The sequence below is a fragment of the Centruroides vittatus genome, unplaced genomic scaffold (assembly GCF_030686945.1).
Source record: "Centruroides vittatus isolate TY-2023 unplaced genomic scaffold, ASM3068694v2 contig_862, whole genome shotgun sequence".
NCBI classification, from domain to species: domain Eukaryota; kingdom Metazoa; phylum Arthropoda; class Arachnida; order Scorpiones; family Buthidae; genus Centruroides; species Centruroides vittatus.
The window spans coordinates 253,765-273,637 of record NW_027122562.1 but is presented as its reverse complement, the minus strand read 5'-3'; the positions used below and the strand labels follow the sequence as shown (position 1 = coordinate 273,637).

General features: G+C 26.0%; 1 protein-coding gene across 1 annotated transcript in view; it reads right to left on the bottom strand.

Moving 5' to 3' along the window:
• Window positions 1-307: 307 nt before the first annotated feature.
• Window positions 308-19,873, bottom strand: part of LOC136982663 (lysine-specific demethylase 4C-like) — a 70,778-nt gene continuing 51,212 nt past the window's right edge. Inside the window, exons 9-19 of the mRNA XM_067279226.1 lie at window positions 14,380-15,913; window positions 12,963-13,143; window positions 11,718-11,893; window positions 11,226-11,400; window positions 9,942-10,018; window positions 9,589-9,753; window positions 9,297-9,491; window positions 8,110-8,280; window positions 7,915-8,031; window positions 6,707-6,799; window positions 308-831 (exon numbers count right to left, since the gene is read on the bottom strand). Coding sequence (XP_067135327.1) covers window positions 736-831; window positions 6,707-6,799; window positions 7,915-8,031; window positions 8,110-8,280; window positions 9,297-9,491; window positions 9,589-9,753; window positions 9,942-10,018; window positions 11,226-11,400; window positions 11,718-11,893; window positions 12,963-13,143; window positions 14,380-15,913 — 2,980 coding nt within the window. The 3' untranslated portion in view covers window positions 308-735. The remainder of the gene's footprint in view (window positions 832-6,706; window positions 6,800-7,914; window positions 8,032-8,109; window positions 8,281-9,296; window positions 9,492-9,588; window positions 9,754-9,941; window positions 10,019-11,225; window positions 11,401-11,717; window positions 11,894-12,962; window positions 13,144-14,379; window positions 15,914-19,873) is intronic.

Here is a 19,873-nt window from a genome sequence, read left to right as displayed (position 1 = left end):
TTTTTTTTTTCTTTTAAATGCTATGCTTCTTATGGGTAGCATGATTAAGTTGGATATTTTACATCTTTTTTTTTTATGTTCCAATGTCTGTGGTCCTTACTGCTATGCGGAACGATGAGAATGATTGAGATGATACATGATAACATTAGATATGTATCTAAGGACAGAATGATCTAGACTTTTTTTATTAAAAGAATGGCCCTCTATTATTTGTCGTTGTCGTGTACGCAAAAACGGTAAATTCTTCTTCGTATTGTCGTGATTTGTCTACCGAGCGAGGGTAACAGAACAATTTGAACAGTCGTAATTCTACAAATGCTATTTATTAGATTTAAAGTGACCATGCAAAAATGATGAAGATGAAAAGATGGACAATGATTAACTAGACAATTTATCTACAGTTGGTAATAAACGAACATGTAACTTTTCACTTTACAAGCACAAAATTTCATTGAAGAAATATCCATAAAAGAGGAATCAACATACAATTAAAGGCATAATCAAATGTTATCAATCAATAAAACACAATCCAACAAATGAACTGCTACTTGGCAGTTATTTCCATTTTCCTAAGTTGATAATGATATGAACAATTATGATTGGTAAAAAAAAAAGCCATTTTATGAATTATGGGATGTGCTATAAATTTACATTTTGGGATGTTTGTCTTACAAAATGAAACACTTATTTTTGCAAACATTATAAATGATGGCACTTATTTCAAATGTGGCAGTTTTAAGAAATTGTGCTTTCGGATGTATCTTTAGGCATGACGGGATTCACCTGTGGATTTCTTCCAACTGTCTCTTGATAATTCTGTATTGCAGTTGACTAAAAATAAAAATTATATTTAGAATGAGATATAATAATTAATTTCTACAAAATATGATTGAAACTACATGAACTTTACAAACAGACTATCTAAAAGTTATACAGAATCAAATTTAAAAGTTAATTAACAAAATTAAATGTAGTTTTTATAATACATGATGACATACAAAAACCAATTAAAACAACAAATAAAGCAATAAAATAATAAGAGTACTAATTAATAAATCAAAATAATTTTGATAAAGTTTTGTTATGATTACATTAAGTAAGGTTTTTTCACTAGTAGTTTTTGAAAACTTAATTAAAAAATGGTCCTGACATATAAATATACAGGGTTCCTACTCAAATTTTTGTTTTATTTTTCAAGAATTTCCATGACTACCCTGACCTTCATGTCCTTTAGAGTATGGCACATTGACAAAATAAAACAGCATTTGACTTCCTATGCACATATGTTTTGCTTCTCCAACATTATAATTACTGTAGTTATTTTTTCTAATTAACAGTTATATATTTTTTATAATTGCCACATTATTAAAATTAAAAATAAAATGTTTTATTAAAATTCTGTTATTAATCCACAACCATAAATTTACAATGCTTTGAAAAAGAAACAATTATTTTTTATTATTCATAAACAAATTCTATATAATCCGTGTACAAAAGTATATATTTATTAAATTTCTCTCTCAATAAATTTCCCAAACGTCATAAAATATTAATAAACTGAAAAAAATCAGAAATTATTTTGTTACTCAATTAAAATTATTAAAATGAAAAATGTAAATAATACCATTTAAATTATTTATCATTTTGTGTACTTTGCAAATTTTTGGAAAAATTTTGTGTAACTGTGTTTGGGAAACTTGGGAGGAGAAATTTTGAGTCCTGAACATATTCTGCATCCTTTTTCATAAGTTGTATTGCACCACATTACTTCTTGCTGCCTGTAGATGGCTACATTTAGTCAAGCATATTGTCAGCAAAAAATCAACAAAGCAGCCAAGGAAGCAAATTCCCTGAGTTTTCTTGATTTTTTGACAATTTTTAACAAATTCTCTGACATTCCATGACTTTTTCTGAGCACTAATGAAAATCCCTGACTTTCCCTGATTTTTATGACTTTCCAGGTGCATAGGAACCCTGAATATATCAAATACCAACTTTATATTTAAATACTCTTTACTTCCTACAAGAATATTTCTAAAAATTCAAATATTAACATTAAAAAATTAAACTGAAGTCGACAGTTGTTAAAGATTTATCATCAACAGAACTGTTGTCATTGAAATTTATTTTATATTTTGGAATTTCATTAAATGTAAATTTTTAAAATTTTCTTTAGTACATTAATTTAGAATTTTTATTAAATTATTCAAATCAAAAAATTACATAAAATATATTTAATTTAATATATTAAAACTAAAAATATAACTGTTTATCAAACAGATAATAACTCTCAAATAAACTTTAAAACCATGAATATTTTGAAAACATTATATATAATGTAATTTTTTTTCCTTAAAAACTATTAAAACAAAGTAAACAGTAATTTCAATTTTAAATAAAAAATTGATAAAATTTATTAAACTGAAGTAAAACTAAAACTAATGGTAACTGTGTAAGAAATATTTTGTTTCAAACTTGAATTTAAAATTTCATCATCAATTTTAAACTCAGAATTTTTTTTATATTTAAATTTATTGAGTAACCACTGTATTTACATTAATAAAGTTTTTTAAACCTATTAGTGCTCTTACTTTAATTTCTTTTGAGCAAATAAATTTCAATCAATTAAATATCATTAAATAAAAATATGTCAAAAAACTTAATTAAATTGAGATAAATGAAATTCTTTGTATTTTTAGATTCTAATGATCTTCAAAAAGTGTAAAACTACAGGGAAAAATTAATAAGTTTTTAAACTTAATCTTATATACCAGGGGTCAGCAACCTGTGGCACACGGGACAATTTTTGGTGTAACTCTAATTGAATAGAAATGTATTAAAAATTATATTTTAATTATTAATTACAAAATTTAAATAGAAGGCATAGTTCAGCAAAGGCCGTGGTGCATTAAAAAACGAATCTTTTGTTTGTATATTTCTATTACAGGGCATGCGTGTCACCATCTACTCGTTATGCAAGCACTTCACATGTAAGAACATAATTCAATTAACAACTTAACTTCAAAATGATACATTTTTGAAGTCCATTATAACCAGACTAATTTTTATAACAAATATAATAAATTTCTTAGAATCATGTTGACACCCAGAATAACACTAACTTACATTCAGCACAACACTACTGAAAGGTTGCCAACCCATTGTATACTATAGTTTTACATTATTTTTAGAAATTATTTTATAATAATTCAAGAAATTAATAAATTATCTTTTTTATATAAAAGAAAAAAAGGTTGTTTGTTCTTTATGCATTTAAAGATTGTATAAGCAAATTAAACCAAACTTTCCTAATATCATTCTTATGTCAAGAACTGGTCCTCTATCAACATCAATTTATATATCTGACAATAAAATTGAGGAACTCTGTAGTATTAGAGTACTCACTATCAAACATCTCACTGTGAGCAAGTTTAGGATGTGTTTTTGAAGGATATTTTAATTATTACTACATATTTAATTGTAATTCCTAGATCAATTGATACCTAACTTATGTAACAGAATTAGGAATTGCAATCCAGCAGTGTTTTCAATCCAGCTGGATTTTTGCTGGACCAACATGATTCCAGCTGGATCCAGCGCAGATGTATTTTTGTTGCAATAAGGTGTTATCTATCCATCTATCTATCTATCCAGAAATTTATGGTTATTTTTTTAAAGAAATGAAACATTTTTTTTAAAATACTTAAGAAACTTTTATTATTTAGACTGGTCACTATAAATCAATAAAACTTCTTACACATTTAGGTAGTAAAGTTAACTTTGGTTCGGTTTAACACTCGAGATAGAGATAATTAACTTTACTTACATTAAATGTTTAGTTAGATTATAATTGTAAACATTTAAAGTTAATTAATGGGTGTTGTCTCCCAACCTGCTTCTTAATGAATTGCATATATATCCCGCTGCGGGAAAGGCCCTTTCTGCCTCTACGCTAGTTGGTTTCGGGGTAATCAAATAATCATAAATCGTCAATGAATCCCTCATGTGATTCATTGACGTCACAACCGACTGTAAATTAGAATTATGTTCCAGGACTAGTAGAGGAGTTACTTATTTTATTTAGCGTGAAGACACTTTATTTAGCAAGAGCGGAAAGTCAACTGGCAATTAGATCAGCAGAGATAAAATGGCGGGCAGTGCGGTGTAGACGGGGTGTAGCACGTGCTGCACTGAACGGCAACGCCACTCTCGCCGCCGAACGATAGCGCACGCAGTAAAGCGGCAACGCCGACAACGTAGACTTTTGCGCCATTATTTAGAAAGTTAATTGAGTATTCGCGGATCCGCAGCGCTGGATCCAGCAGGCCGAAGAATGCACTGGATCCAGCTGGATTGCTGGATGAGGGATCCAGCAATTGCAATCTCTAAACAGAATGAATCCACTTTTCAAATTGACTGATACTTTTTCATCATTGGGCTGCAATTTGAAAAAATTGTAGACCTATAAATTCCCACTGTCATCAGTCCATCTGTCTTTCTTAATCTTAATGGAATTAGATGAAAGATGAGACTAGATATGGAAACCTTAGGGGCAGGAGGCCTGATTAACTATATATGAACTTCCAATGCAAACCAGAAGTCATATTATTTCAATTCAAAACTTTTTCGCTGAAAGCAGTTAATAGATGATCGAAACAACACTATTGTTAAAGGAAAATTATGATGCACAGGGACAAGCCACTACTAATTTGAAGTGTAGAACATATAATTTAAATTAAATAAATTAAAAATATGATTAAAAATTGCAGTCTGGCATTGTGACATCGTCAAAATAAATAATTGCTCGTTGAAAGTAAATAGTTGAACAAAATGGCTGGCAGATAAATTATTCTGTAAATGAACTTAGATGCTAGTTTCAGTTCCAGCTTGTATACATCTCTAGAGATAAAGCTTGCTTGAAAACTTCATAAGTTCAGCTATTATTCTTTTTGGAATGACAGGTAGTGTTTAATGAAATTACATTACTTTATACAAAAACTAAATACAGCATTATATCTAAAAACATTATATATAAAGCAGATTGTTAATATAAATTGTATAAAATTTTCTACAGAGCCAAAGGTGGCACATCAAATTTCCTCAAGCAACACTGAATATCTTTATAAGTTAAATACAAAGTACAAAATTAATAGAAACTTCAATTTTAAAAAGAATATTTCTTGCAGAATAACTAAAAAAATTATGCATTTAAAATATTCTTTTATGGGTATATATAGCAACTGAAGATGACTAATAATAGTCAATATCTAATTTGTTTGATATTGGATAATGCAGCTAAGATACTCATTGAGGAGCTCACAAGAATTGACAAATAATACATTTATGTAATAGAAAATTCATCTGTTTATTAACAACTGTAACAAATAATTCAGATAACATTGATGCATTTAAAATATTCTTTTATGGGTATATAGGCAAGATATATTACTTTTTAGACTACAATTTATATCAAATATGAAAATACTTAAATATATGAAATCTATTATTTAAAAAGTAAAATAGCTGCATTCAATAAATACATTTAAAATAATAATTTACAAATTATTCAGTGAAAATTAAATTTCATATAAAAAATTATGTATTAATGTGTTAAAATAAGTTAATATTTATTTTAAGTTAAGTATAAAACAATCCGTTTTATGTTGTTCCTTATATTGATTTCACAAAATATTTTGTTAAAAACTACTTGTATTTTAAGGTTTTCAAAGGAATACCAAAAAATAATTTCAATTGAATGTCTTCAAACAGAAGCAGACTTTATTAAGTGGTTGTTTTAAACTTAAAAAAAATTACTTGCAAATAATGTGTGCTAATTATACATATAATAATAATAATAAATTCAATTTAATCAAATAATTAAATCAAACAGTGTAATTTTTATCAAGCTTTACTTAGGTAGAAATAAATAATTAGATTATCTATCTAACAAATTCTTCTATCTATTCTACTCATTTTAAAATTTCATTATTTTGATAACTAAAACTAATATATATGTGATTCTTAAAATTATAATTTAAAATTACCCAGAAAAAAATTCCAAATGGAACAAAGCTTGAAACTTCCAATTCCATAAACTAAGAAAACATGTTTAACTTTGATATAGCAACTGAAGATGACTAATAATAGTCAATATCTAATTTGTTTGATATTGGATAATGCAGCTAAGATACTCATTGAGGAGCTCACAAGAATTGACAAATAATACATTTATGTAATGGAAAATTCATCTGTTTATTAACAACTGTAACAAATAATTCAGATAATATTTATTTATTTTTAACCACATAATTTGAGTTCTTCAGTTACATCTGAATCTAATTATTATTTTTGATATTATTGTAAGCATTCCTTAAGTGTTGTATTTATATCAAAGGCTTACTGAAAATTAATTAACTACAGAAGATCCTTATGAAGCGATTTTAGTACCAGTACAAAAACTTTATAAAAGAATTTATAATTATTATTTATTTTATTATTATTAGAATTTTATTAAGTCTTTATTATTAATAAGAATTGTTTTGTAATGATTATCTATAACACTTGTTCACTGAATGGGCCACTAATTGAATCTTAATATTTATGCTTTTCTAGACAATATTGTTTGTTTATTTCATACCACATTTTTATCTTACTGCTGATGTATCATTAATTTTTCATCATTGAAAAACTAATAAAAATTACTTACTACTCTTGATCTAATACTCTTTGGCATATCTTCATCTGGCAGATAAAAATCTTCCCTGTTAAGTATCATAATACATCCATCGTCAAATTGAACCTAAAAATAATAAATAATTATTCTATTATTGCACTTTTATAATTATAAATACAGATTATAAAAGACTGAAATAAACTATTGAAAGTCAGAAAATAATTGTAAGCTAGTCTTTACAGATAAAAATAATTTAACTTTTATAGTAGTAGAAACTGAATATATTTCATAGATTTTTTGCATAGGAAATAACATCAATATAGAAAGAAATATCTGAAACTGTAATATCTCTATTTTCTGTCATACAAATTTATGCATAAAATTTGAAATCTAACTACTTACTTACTAACTTATAGTTTATATTTTTTTTTATACAACTGAGTTAATACATTCTTCATTGTTTGTTCAGTTTCAAACAACCAAGTTCTTTCGACTTTATACAATTTATGTATAAAAACAAACAGAAGTTTATTTACAATCTATACAAGTTTGGAGTAACCAAAGAAAAAATTGTGTTAAATTGACATTGGAAAGCATTTATCCTGGAAAGGCATTTATCTCAGGATACAAAAGCCATTCTACATTCAGAACACAGTTTTATCAAATTGTCTTTTATTGGAGATGTCACTTAACTGTCACACAGACATAGGTAAAGTATAACACCATGTTTCAGCCACAACTTTATTCCCAAAGCTTAAACAGAATCTTTCTGGTTTCTCTAAAGTTGATAAATTGCCTAAAATTCCATAAATCTAGCTCTTTATAGCTAGAACACATCCCATAAATCTTAATTAATGCTGTGAATTTGTTATACAATATGTGAAAATTTAGAATTTTTATAAAATAGGTTTGAAGTACTTAAACTGCATGAAATTTATCTATAAATATTAGATACAGAAATAACAATTATTAACATTTATGAATAAATCTAATGTTATGAAATAATATCAATAGAAACAAAGAATCACAAATATAATAAAAAATAAATATATTTAAAATTAAGTTTAGTATATTTAATATTAACATCACTTTTAAAAAATCATTTAATTAACAGTGAATATCGTAAAATAAAAACTGTAAATATAAACTGGTTGAATTATATTTAGAGTTATTTTTCATATCAAAAATTAAGCTTTTTTTTTTAAAAACTAATTACAATTTACCTTTTCAAATAAACTTACTTTATATGCCATATGATGATTAATTCCTCTAAAAGTGCCACCATATGGTCTGCCAGCCAAATTTATATCTAGATGTTCACCTATCTGTGGAGGACCAAATTGACGACAGTTTCTTGACTAGAATTTGATGTTGAATTTTAATTAAGTAAATATTAAAATATTTAATAATTTAAACAAAAGTTTTTAAAGACTTACAAGAATATTTGTTGGTGGTAATTTGTCACAGACAGAGCCATCATCAAAAGTAATAGAATATAATACTTGAGGTTGGATATCTATTATTTGGCAAGTACAATATCTGCCATTTCTTCTCTTTGTAACAACCAGAACACCTTTTTGAACCTCACATGGTGCATTCTGCATTGTCTAATAAAATAAAATTTATTTTAAGATATAAATAGAATTTAATTAGAATGAATACAATATCTTAATAATCTATTAAAAATAATTTAATAGACTTTACTAATTCAAATTATCAAACCAATAAAGAAATTAAATATCTCAATAAATATTATTAAGTTCATCTAACATATTTAAATACTTTGAATAATATCTAATTAAAAAATGTTTTAATGATGATAATATATCCAATCTATAGCATCATTTCTAAATTTTAAGTAAATTTATTTTATAATAATAAATCATCAATAGCATTAAAAATATAAACAACATTCAAAGCTCAAATTATTATACTAAAATTCAATTTGAGAAAGTGCTTAAAAGATAGTTTTATGGCACATGACAATGCAATATTTATTACATATTCATTTTTTTGCCATCATATACTTTGAAAATAAAATTTATTTTGATTTCAAAGTATAAACACTCAAAATAATGATGATTTGATTGTAATATCTCAAATAATATACATATCAGAATACACACAGTCACAATAAAACTCCATACCTTTATTTTTATTAAATTTGTATATAAATGCAATGCAATAACACAACTATTAATAGGCTTTCTAGTTTTATAATAATTACAATGTTTCTATTGGAATATAATATAATTTCAAGTTGTTTAAAATACATTTTTAGTAGCAATGTCTAATTCTAAGCAATTTATTAATGAGAAGATGCATAAAATTATTTGTTCATGAAGAAAGTCATTAAATAAGAAAAATTGCTAGAGTATGGGATTATACAAGTGATAATTTTTAGAATAATCATCAATTATTATAAATGTAGTATTGTGTTAACAAGTCATACTGAATGCCTAAGATAAAATTCTATAAATGAACACACATAAGAACGACTTTTAAGAAACAAATATTTGAAGTGTAAACAAATCTATTTAGAATTATAAAAATAAAATAAAGAAAAATTATCTCCATTAAATTCAAGAAAGGATAAATAATAGAATAAAAATTATATCATTACCTTTTCACTGACAGCAATATGATATTTACATTTAATTTCAACAACAGGTGGTAACATAGATCGTTCAAATACAATTCCTGCTGCATGAGCACAAGTAATATGAAAAGCAGTTGAGCATTTTTTCACTGAACATTTTACACAAATACCTCGTGGACAAGTATTACTGGGTGACAGTTTATGACAATAATAACATTTCTGAAATTTAAAATCCAGATTATTGTTTCTATATATGTATGCTCATAAATATATTTTAAACACTAGGTAATTACTAAAAATATAAAATATAAATTACCAATTTAAGATTTGCTTTAGGTACTCTTGTTAGATTAATTGGTTCTCTTAAAATTGCATTTTCAAACAACACTTGAGGTCCTAAAGCTGCACAAACAATATGAGCCCATTTTTCATCTATTGTTGGTTTCAAAGCTCCACCACGAAGAGAACACATACAACACCTCTGAAATAAATCAATTTATTTCATTTATTAAATGTTTTATCTTTGATTAAATATTGTCTACAGTAACTTATTGTTTTGTAAAAGATCACACACACAAAATGAATTACTATTTATGATTACTTAACATAATAATTATAATGTTTTTAAAATATTAATTTTAAAATTTATAGAAATTATTATTAGCTTACTGCATTTAGATCTTGTCTAATACATCTTGAGCATTTCCAAGCTGTTTCAATTGGCATTGCAGTCACACCATAACAAGCTAAAATGAAACAATTGATTTTTTAATTGTAATTTAAAAAAAATTAATTTTAAAGTAATTTAATAATCTTTAGAAACACATTAACTTTGTAAAAAAAATGAATCATTATATTGTACTGAATGTTTTTGAAGCAACTTATGTTACTTTAGATAATTATACATTTAAAGATTTCTGGAACATAGTTTTATATATTGGCTTCAATGAAAAGTTTTGAAAATAGTCTTAATTTTTTTTAAAATAAAATATATTCATTCAGTCAATAGTGTGATTTCCATAATTTTCAATTACCTTTTCCAAATACTCCATAAGTTTATTGATACCATCAACATAAAAATAATCATTCAGGTCAGAACCAAAAATTAATATTTCACTTCTTCAAAGCTTTTAAAATTTTACTGTTTAAAATGCTTTTGTAATGATGTAAATGAAAACAAAAGGAATTAAGTTGAGTGAATAGGAAGCATGATCTAAATTTTCCAAATTTAACTGTTTTGTTTGTTTGTTGTGTCAAAGTCATGAGTGTCCTGGTGAAAGATCAAAACATGTCCTCACTTCGAATTGACCAGTTGTGGGTTTTTTTGTTTGAGACATTTGTTTACTCAATCTATTTGCTGACATTCATTGGACATTAAAAAATCATACGAGAGACAGTAATTTTTGGAAAGCAGGATTCATTTTGGAGTTGAAAGCACACATTATCCTCATTTGCACTATTGTTTCTTTTAATAACATTGCCATAAAATAATGTTTTTACTGTTTGTATAGCAATAGAATTTTTCCAAAACTCAAAGCATAATATACAGTACATGATCTCATCTGTTGATTTTTGTTCATAATTTTATCCAAACAAACAGTTAAAACTAAACTCAAAATAAGTATTTAATGATACTATGGTATTTCACATTAACAATATGTTAAATTTCATATCTTTAATTAAATCACATTTCTGATCGCTATAGCATCATTTATTGAAAAACAAACTCTCTTGTCAATCCAATAGGTAGACAATCAATCAATTCAATATATTTCTAGTTTGAATTAATTAATTCAAATAAATATAAATAGTTACTAATTACAGTATTTCCAGTTCAATTTAATCACTTTAATCAATTTAAATATATTTCTAGTCTTACTAGTCAATTTTGTACAGGATATATTACAGATAAAATATGAATGAAATAATATATTGAAAAGCAAATATACTTACTTGCATGGACACAAACTTTACAATCTGTGCATATTAACAATGGTGAAATACCATTTTGATCCAACAGTGGATTGACAAAATCTGATGGTGATGTTGATACGAAACATGTTGCAGGCATCCAAACCCGACTTTTAGAAGGCACATGGGTTTCTTTTCCACAACTGAGATTATGTAACTGAATATATATAAGAATGTCAGAACATTAATGAATGAATGAAAATATTAACTAATTTTATTGTAATAATGTGTAAAAATGTTTAAATTAGATTTTATTAATGAGAATTAAAATAAAGTACAATGCAATTTGAGAATATCATTTCATATAAAAAACATATTTAGATTTAAAAAATATATTAAGCATAATTCAATAATTATAATTATAATGTATAATATTATTATTAACAGATTTTTATTACTGTACCCCAAAAGGAAATGATGATATTCTTTATTGCAAAATAAAAAAAAAAAATATTATAATAATCAAAATTTTACCCTCAATGGTTTAAATATTAGACATATAGAACAATGAGGATCAACTGTTGAACACTGCATATTATATTGTTGTTCTGCATGAAAGTTTGCTGGACTAAATTGCCATAATTCAGATAATGGTTGAGTCCAATCTTCAACAACTTCTTTAGATACTGTATTAGGTGCAGATGACTTGTCTAAAAATAAAATTATTTTAAATAATATATTAAAAATATTATAAGGATAAACTTCAGTTATAGTAATTATAAATCATAGTATTCTTCAAAAGAAGTTTGGTTAATTTAATCTGGTGTTATATGAAGATTGAAATTTAACTTATTAAAGCCAGATAAACTGCCAAATTTCAGAAAATTCTAAATTAAATTTAATTTATAATTATTAGATCTAACATGAGATGCAGCATAACTGCCTATCTCTAGACAAATTATTTAGTATTTATTTAATTACAGCCTCATTACAGCCTGATAATTTGGCAGTTTGTTTGGCCTTAACTATAAAATTTGGTTTTTAGTTGATGTTCGTTTATGTAACATATTTTAATTATACAAATAATAAACTTTTGCTTGAATATAAATATTTGCTTTTCTGAAAATTTTTTCAATTTCTTGGAAAAATTCAAACTTTTAGAAAAACAAAATGATAGAAACATTTATTTCTGATTTTAACATTTTGAACAAACATCTATAAAATGACAATGATAATCATTAAATTTTAAAGGAGTTTTAATCATTAACTACAAAAAGAGATCAATTGTGTCTATTTTAATATAATAAATAAAATTTATTTAAGTTTAAAACTTTAAGAATTTTTTTTTATTTATCAAAGATCTGAAAATGTAAAAACAAAAAAACAAATAATAATTTATTTGTATCATTCTCTACATAATGCAAACACAAGAATGAAATTTTGTTAAAAAATAATTTATAATATATAAGCAAAAGTTGCAAGATTCTCATAACTTGACCAAAAAAGATCAATACAGACAAAGTTTAAAGAACTGTATATAGTAACAGTTTAAGTAGGCTAACAAAAAATGATAATTTTTTCTAACAATAGTTATTTAAAAATAAAAAGATTTTAAAATGTACTTTGCAAATGAAATACACTAAGCCAGAATTTTAATTTGAATTGTGACACTTATTACAATGCAAAGTATTCTATATAGCATTACACATCATTTGATAAAATAGTATCTAAATAATTTTAATTAATAATAATGATAATAAATTATTAAATTTTACATACTTTTTCGAGTTGTTTCGGGTTTTACTGGAAGATTAATATTGGGAAGAGAAAGTGGAAATCTCCGAGAAGTACATGTAAATTGCTGATCCTTCAGTTCATGGGATGAATTTGTGAACTGAGGCATTTTAATATGATCCATCCTTTGGTTTGGATTATTTGTACTATTTGATGAATTATACAACTGAAATGAAATTTAATATTGTAAAATAAATATTTACTTTACTTCATAATTTCTATAATTTACTGCAATTACAAAACAAACTAAAATATATTGTTTTATTAAAAACAGTCTTATAGTTTCAATATCTAAATTACAATAATACTTTTAATTTATCCAGAAGTCAAGTTTTTGCATTTCAAATGGAATTATTATTAGATTTTAACTTGTAAGATGGCACTTTTAATTGAAAACTAATTAGATTCAATGCTAAGTGTTGCTAAAAGTTTTCAAGCTTATAATTACTTAAAATATGTCATCTTACTGTAGAAAAATTATTTTCTTATTTTTGTATTATTTATTAACATTAACAAATTTCTTTTATTTTTTTGTTCTGAAGAGAAACAAAAATATTTTCCATAATTTTAAGATATTCACTAATAATTTTAGTTTAATATTAGAATAATTGGAGATTATATTTATTCTTCTGTTTAATAAATGTTCTTTATAACCATTGGAATTTGATATTTTTCTTATATTTTGCAGAGAAGACATCAAATCAATACAAATACATAAGAGATTATAAAAATAAGATGTGATCTTTATTTTTCCTCTCTTCAATCTGAATGGAAGAAACATTCATACAGAATATTAAATATATTTTTGTGATTGAGAAATCTACATATTTATAATAAACTTTACTGCATAAAAATAGAATTATTATTTTTCAAGAAGATACTTAATATCAATGGCAGAGAGGCATTATAAATTAAATAAGGACTGCAAAAAACAAATGTAACATCCATTAAATATAATATAAAAATATTTCAAATATTTATAATATAAAAAATCATTGCTATAAGATATTAATACAATAAACAAAAGCATAATAATTATTAAAAAGAAATAATAATAAATTTTACTAAACATGAGAAAAAAAAACTAATCTAAATAAATAGTCTAAATTATGTACAAAGGTCTTTGCAATTACATCTATGATATATGAATACGATGTTGACAAATTGCAATAATTATTATACAATCATTTTTACATGCAGTTAATGATTTTCTTAAAAGCACAGTGAATTCTTATTAGAAAACTTTTCCAACAAACATTTCTATTATTATACACTATTCTCAAATTTAACTTAATGTTTTATATATTATATTTTAATGAGTTAAGATCATGCATTTAAATTTAAATTTCTAATAATATATTGATTTTTACAAATAAAGTTATAAATAACACATTTAACTTACTTGAGGCAACAGATGTGAATGATAAGGTGAACTAGTTTCGCCTACATCAGGATAGATACCCCCAACAAATTGTTTAGCTGCCGGCAAAGTTTTGTCATTCACTTTTAAAGATAAATCTTTTGGTTCGTCAGATGCCTGTCCCAAATATGATAAAGTGGGTTTGTCTGGAATATCATGATGTATAATATTAGAATAAGCTGAATTTGGTAATAAACTAGTAGATAATTTTTGCTGCTGAACAGAATTGTTATAGTGAGGTACTCCAGCAAATAACCATGATGCTGTTTGGGTATCTGCTTTAGATGGTTGAGGTAACAAATTATTTGATTCTTTATTTATGTAACTATGACTAAATGGATGAGATGCTTCTGGTGAAATTGAATTTCCTGAATCTGGTTTAAGTGGACACATTTTCAAATTGTTTGAATGTAAAGATGAATTTATAATTTCAGATTGATGGATGTTCTGTTTAAAAATTTCAGATGTATTAGATAGCAATGGTAAATTTAAACTATTTGGCATTAAAGGCTGCTGTACACTTATAGGCGATTTTGCTGTCCTTTGCTGCCTCAAATGAAATGGAGTAATATTAGTCATACTAGAAGGAGGAGGTGATAATTGACTATTGAACAAAAATTGTTGAATAATAGATGGATTTGATGATCCAATTCCTTGATGTGTCTGATTAGATTCAGTTACTGTTTGCTCTTTAAATGACAAATTCTTCGAAGATAACTCTTCCAACTTTTTGGCAGTTTGAGTTAATGACATCATTCTTCCTCGGGGAAATGTTTTTGTTTCTACTGGTTGATTGTTATTTGTTGAATGTTGAATAAGTGGTTGTTGTTGATATGGAAACTTTGTCTGAAATCCTGGAGCCTGAAATTCATTTCCTACTGAAGTAATAAATTTTTCATTTTCAATAATAACAGGAGGACTATTAGATTTTTCAGCTGGTTTTGTTTCCATTGAATTTTGTTCCAAATTATTTTCAGGTAATGGATGATTGTTCATTGTTTCATTTTTAATGTCAGAAATTTCATTTTCATTGTTTGTCTCTATATTATTATCTATAGCTGCCTCATTCGTATTGTGAGAAAATGCTAGTTGATTATCATTTTCCAAATCCCAAAATGGTTTCAGAATTGGAGGATTTTCGTCTTGATCAGTTTGCAATGATGTTGAAGAATCTTCCATACAATTCATATTATCTAACATTTCAAATTTTTCCAAAGTATCTATATCTTTCTTTTTTGAAAATTTTCTTTTTTTTATTTTATCATCACAGTTAATATCAAGAAAATCATCATCTTTGTATTTTTCTTTTTTCTTTCTTTTCTTTCTTTCTTTAGGTTTTGTATTCAAATCTTCATCCAATTCATAAATTTCAGTGCCATCACTATCATCTTTCTCTTCTTTCATCAAATCCCATTCTTGATCTTTATAATCAGAGTTAAATTTGTCCTTTTGTTTTTTCCCATCTATAGCAGATATAGGATGTCTTTTTGATACTGTTAATTTTCTTTTCTCCTCTCTGAAAATAAAAAAGCATAATATATATTATTTGGAAAATCTTAATTTAAAATATTAAAAGATAAAAAATATTAAATTAGAAATCAAATTATACACTAAATAATCACAAAATAATCAAGCCTGTGAATTAAAATATCATTATTCATGTAAGAAGCAAAAGCTATTTACAGGTATCTTTTGTATAACACAGTAGTTATGTTCCAAAAAGTGCAGTGTTATGCAAATCTGTGCTATATGAAACAAAGGATTTACATTCCAAGAGTAAACAAAAGTATACTTTTCTTTTTTTGTTATGAAGAGGAATATGTTTAATAATTAACTAACAATCACAATTAGAAGTACTGTACTACAGTACTACACATTAATATTAATTTTAGTTAGACAAGGGCATTTTCTTTTTACAGAGTATCATCATATGAGCTTTTTTGTTGATCTTGATCAGAAATAAAAAAAACTGAAGATTATTGTGATAATATTTTTATCATTTTACTTTTTAAATTTAAATGTAAAAAAGCACTGTATATCTTTTAAGATTTGTTACCTGTTTTTTTTATTTTTATTTACTCTGCTAGTTTTGTTTTAAGGGGTGTTATTGTAGGGGGACAGAAATCAAATGTCTGTCAAGACTTTTCCTCTAAATGTAATGACACAAATAAATAAAATAAATATGTATGACAAAATAAAAATATGTTATTAATTGAAAATTTCTTCTGATGGGTTGCATTTGTTCAATTGAGGATCGAGCAATTTTTTCCAAAATTTGTATTTGAATACCAAATTGTTTGAGTACCAAAATACTGTTGTACTTTATTTGTAATTTTTATGAATGATTACTTAATTATGGTTAAAAAAAGTTAACAACACTTACTTAAATAAACTTTACTAAATACGAAGATTAATATATAAAAACAAAATACAGTAACAGTCTTAATGGCTAAAATCTAAAAGCAACAACAACAACACATGATTGATAGTAAAGCTAGTTCGAGGAAGGGGAAAAAGATGCACTATCAGTTTTCATTAAACCTGACAAAAGGTTCAAAAAAAATTGAAAATTCACATATTCTAAAATCCATGGGCAAATTTGAGATAACATGCATACTTACTTGAAGGAAAAAAATATCAAATAAAGGAATTTCATAAAATTTCATACTTAAAAGTTATGAAATTTTGTATTCTCAACCTGAAGGATTTCCCAAATTCTCAAACCATGTTAGAGTAAAACTGGAAACAGTGTTGTAGAAATGCCATGCTGTATGAAGGAAAACTGTACTTATACTTATTTAAAACAGAAAATAATAAAATAAAAATTTCACTGTATTCTTACATTTTGTTAAATATTAAGAAAATTTGTAAATGTAATGTATCTATTTGAATTTTGTTGCAACTTTTCACAATTATGGCAAATATCAAAAAACTTTTTATCATTATTAATGTCTTCTATTTTTGGAAATGTGTTTTTCTACTTTCAGTATTCACATTAAGATGAATATTCAGAGTTAAAATAACAGATTCAGAAAAATATTGTTGATTTAACATTTTCAATATAGTAGCTAAATTACATTTAAAAGTTAATTTGAATTTCTTGTAAATTCTCTCTTTTTTCTATCTTAGAAATTTTCAATATTAGATGCATTTTATTGAATTATTGAAGGATTAAAAAAAATTTGCACTTGGTTAACTAAGTTGATATTTGAAACTAGCTTAACAGAAAAATTTGTCCATGGAAACTGGTGCAATTAGCAAAAATGATGTACATAGTTTTGAAATGTTCATTTAAGTAATACAAATAGTGAAAATAAATCATGTTCTTATATGGGCTTTCAATATAGATAATGTCTTGCAATAGCTAATTCAAGACAGATATGCTCCAGTAACACAACAGTTTGTAAACATCAATGGAATATTATAAATTAGTAATAGTTCAAAAATAGGATAAATAGACCTCCTTACTTATTTACCAAGATAAAATGCATATTTAATACAATTTATCATGGTGAATATTTTATGTTTAATTTTAATACTTAAATACAAAATTAATCCATTTCTCTAGAAGAACTATTACTTGTAAAAAGAAATGGATTTTCTTTATGGACAATAATTATGATTATTCTAGAAAATTTTGTCAGTGACTAGATAAAAAGCAGTCAACCAAAAATATTAACCAAATATCTTCATCTGAAAAACATTGATATCAGTCTGATAGTCCACAGTATTTATTTATTTATTGTGAATTTTTGAATCCTCATGAAACCATAACAGAGTAACTTCATTTAATATTCTGATGACAATTTTATGCCAAAGTATATGATTTTTTGAAATTTGGAAAATAAAATATATACAGTATATTCATAATTAATTGATGCATTAAATAATCCTTGTAATTGATTAAGTTATTATTAATCCTAAATATGAAAGAAACCTAAATATTTTTGATATATTAATAAACTTTGAAGTAGGCCTATATTTAGGAAAATCTGGATGATGATTATTATTATTATGTTGGGTTAAGTGAGATATACTCTGTTAACACCGGTAACTATGTACTATGCCGGACCAAAGTCAAGGCATAGTAACCAAAACAGAAATTAAAGAAGTGTATCAGTGTGTGTGTCTGTATTCAGGAATTTTCTCACAATATGACATGTATTCAATATAGTGGCCTTCTGTAGTGTGATGTATGTGTTTCTATTTAATTGTAATGTGCCCAGGCTTTTGTGCAGTGTGTGTGGTATGACACCTGTAGAGGAGACAACAACAGGTACAATAAGCACCCTATCCATCCTCCACAGATGCCTTATTTCCTGGGCGAGTTCTGTAATGTTAGTTTCTCTGAGCGAGTACTTGCTAATTTTTTCAGTGCATGCGTTTTGTATATTGTGAGTGTTTGGAATGGATATGTCTATAATGTATGTGATTTTATTGTGTTTGTCAATGAGTGTGATGTCTGGTCTGTTGTGGTATATTGTTTTATCTGTGATTATAGCTCTGTCGTAGTACATTTTGTGCGTGTTGCTTTCCAATATTGTCTGTGGAATGTATTTGTAGTATGGTTCGTAGATGTCTACTAGTTTGTGTTTCTTTGCAAGCTCTTGGTATATTATATTTGCTACTTGATTATGTCTGTGTAAATAATCTGTCTGTGCCAAGAGCTTGCAACCAGAAGTGATGTGTTGTATAGTTTCTGGCATGATGTGACATTTTCTGCATGTGTCATTTGTGAGTGTTGCATCTTTGAGTATGTGTTTTCTGTAGTTTTTAGTATTTATGACCTGATCCTGTATGGCAATCATGAATCCTTCCATCTCCCCAAAAAGGCATCCCTGAGCTAACCAGCTGTTTGACGCAGTTTTGTCAACAAAATCCTGGGCCAGATCGTAAGGATGTCTGCCATGGAAGTGCCTTTCGAGCCCACGATTGCTTAATGGTGTCTATGCTTTTTATATGTTGTGTTGTGTCCATATGATGTGAATGTAAGTTTAATGGTGTGTTATTCGAGTCTGCTAGAGTTACTGCTTTATGTAATTGTGATGTTTCTTGTTTTTTGTAGAAAAACTCTCGCAGTGACTGTATTTGTTTGTAGTGAAGGTTAACTATGTCAATCAGGCCACGTCCGCCATCTTTACGTGGAAGGGTTAATCTTTCTGTGGCAGATTTAGGATGATGTTGTTTATGCTTAGTAAGTGTTGTTCTTGTTTTCCTTTGGAGTTGCTCAAGATCAGTGTGAGTCCAATGTATAACTTCAAAAGAATATGTGAGTACTGGGATGACATATGTGTTTATTGCTTTAACTGTGTGTTTTGCATTTAATTGTGTTCTGAGAATAGCATTTAACCTACTTTGGTATTCTTTAATTAATCTTTGCTTTATTTGTGTATGTTCTGTTAGTTTGGCCTGTTGGAATCCTAAATACTTGTAGAACTCGCCCTCTTCCATGGATTCAATAATGTCTCCATTTCCA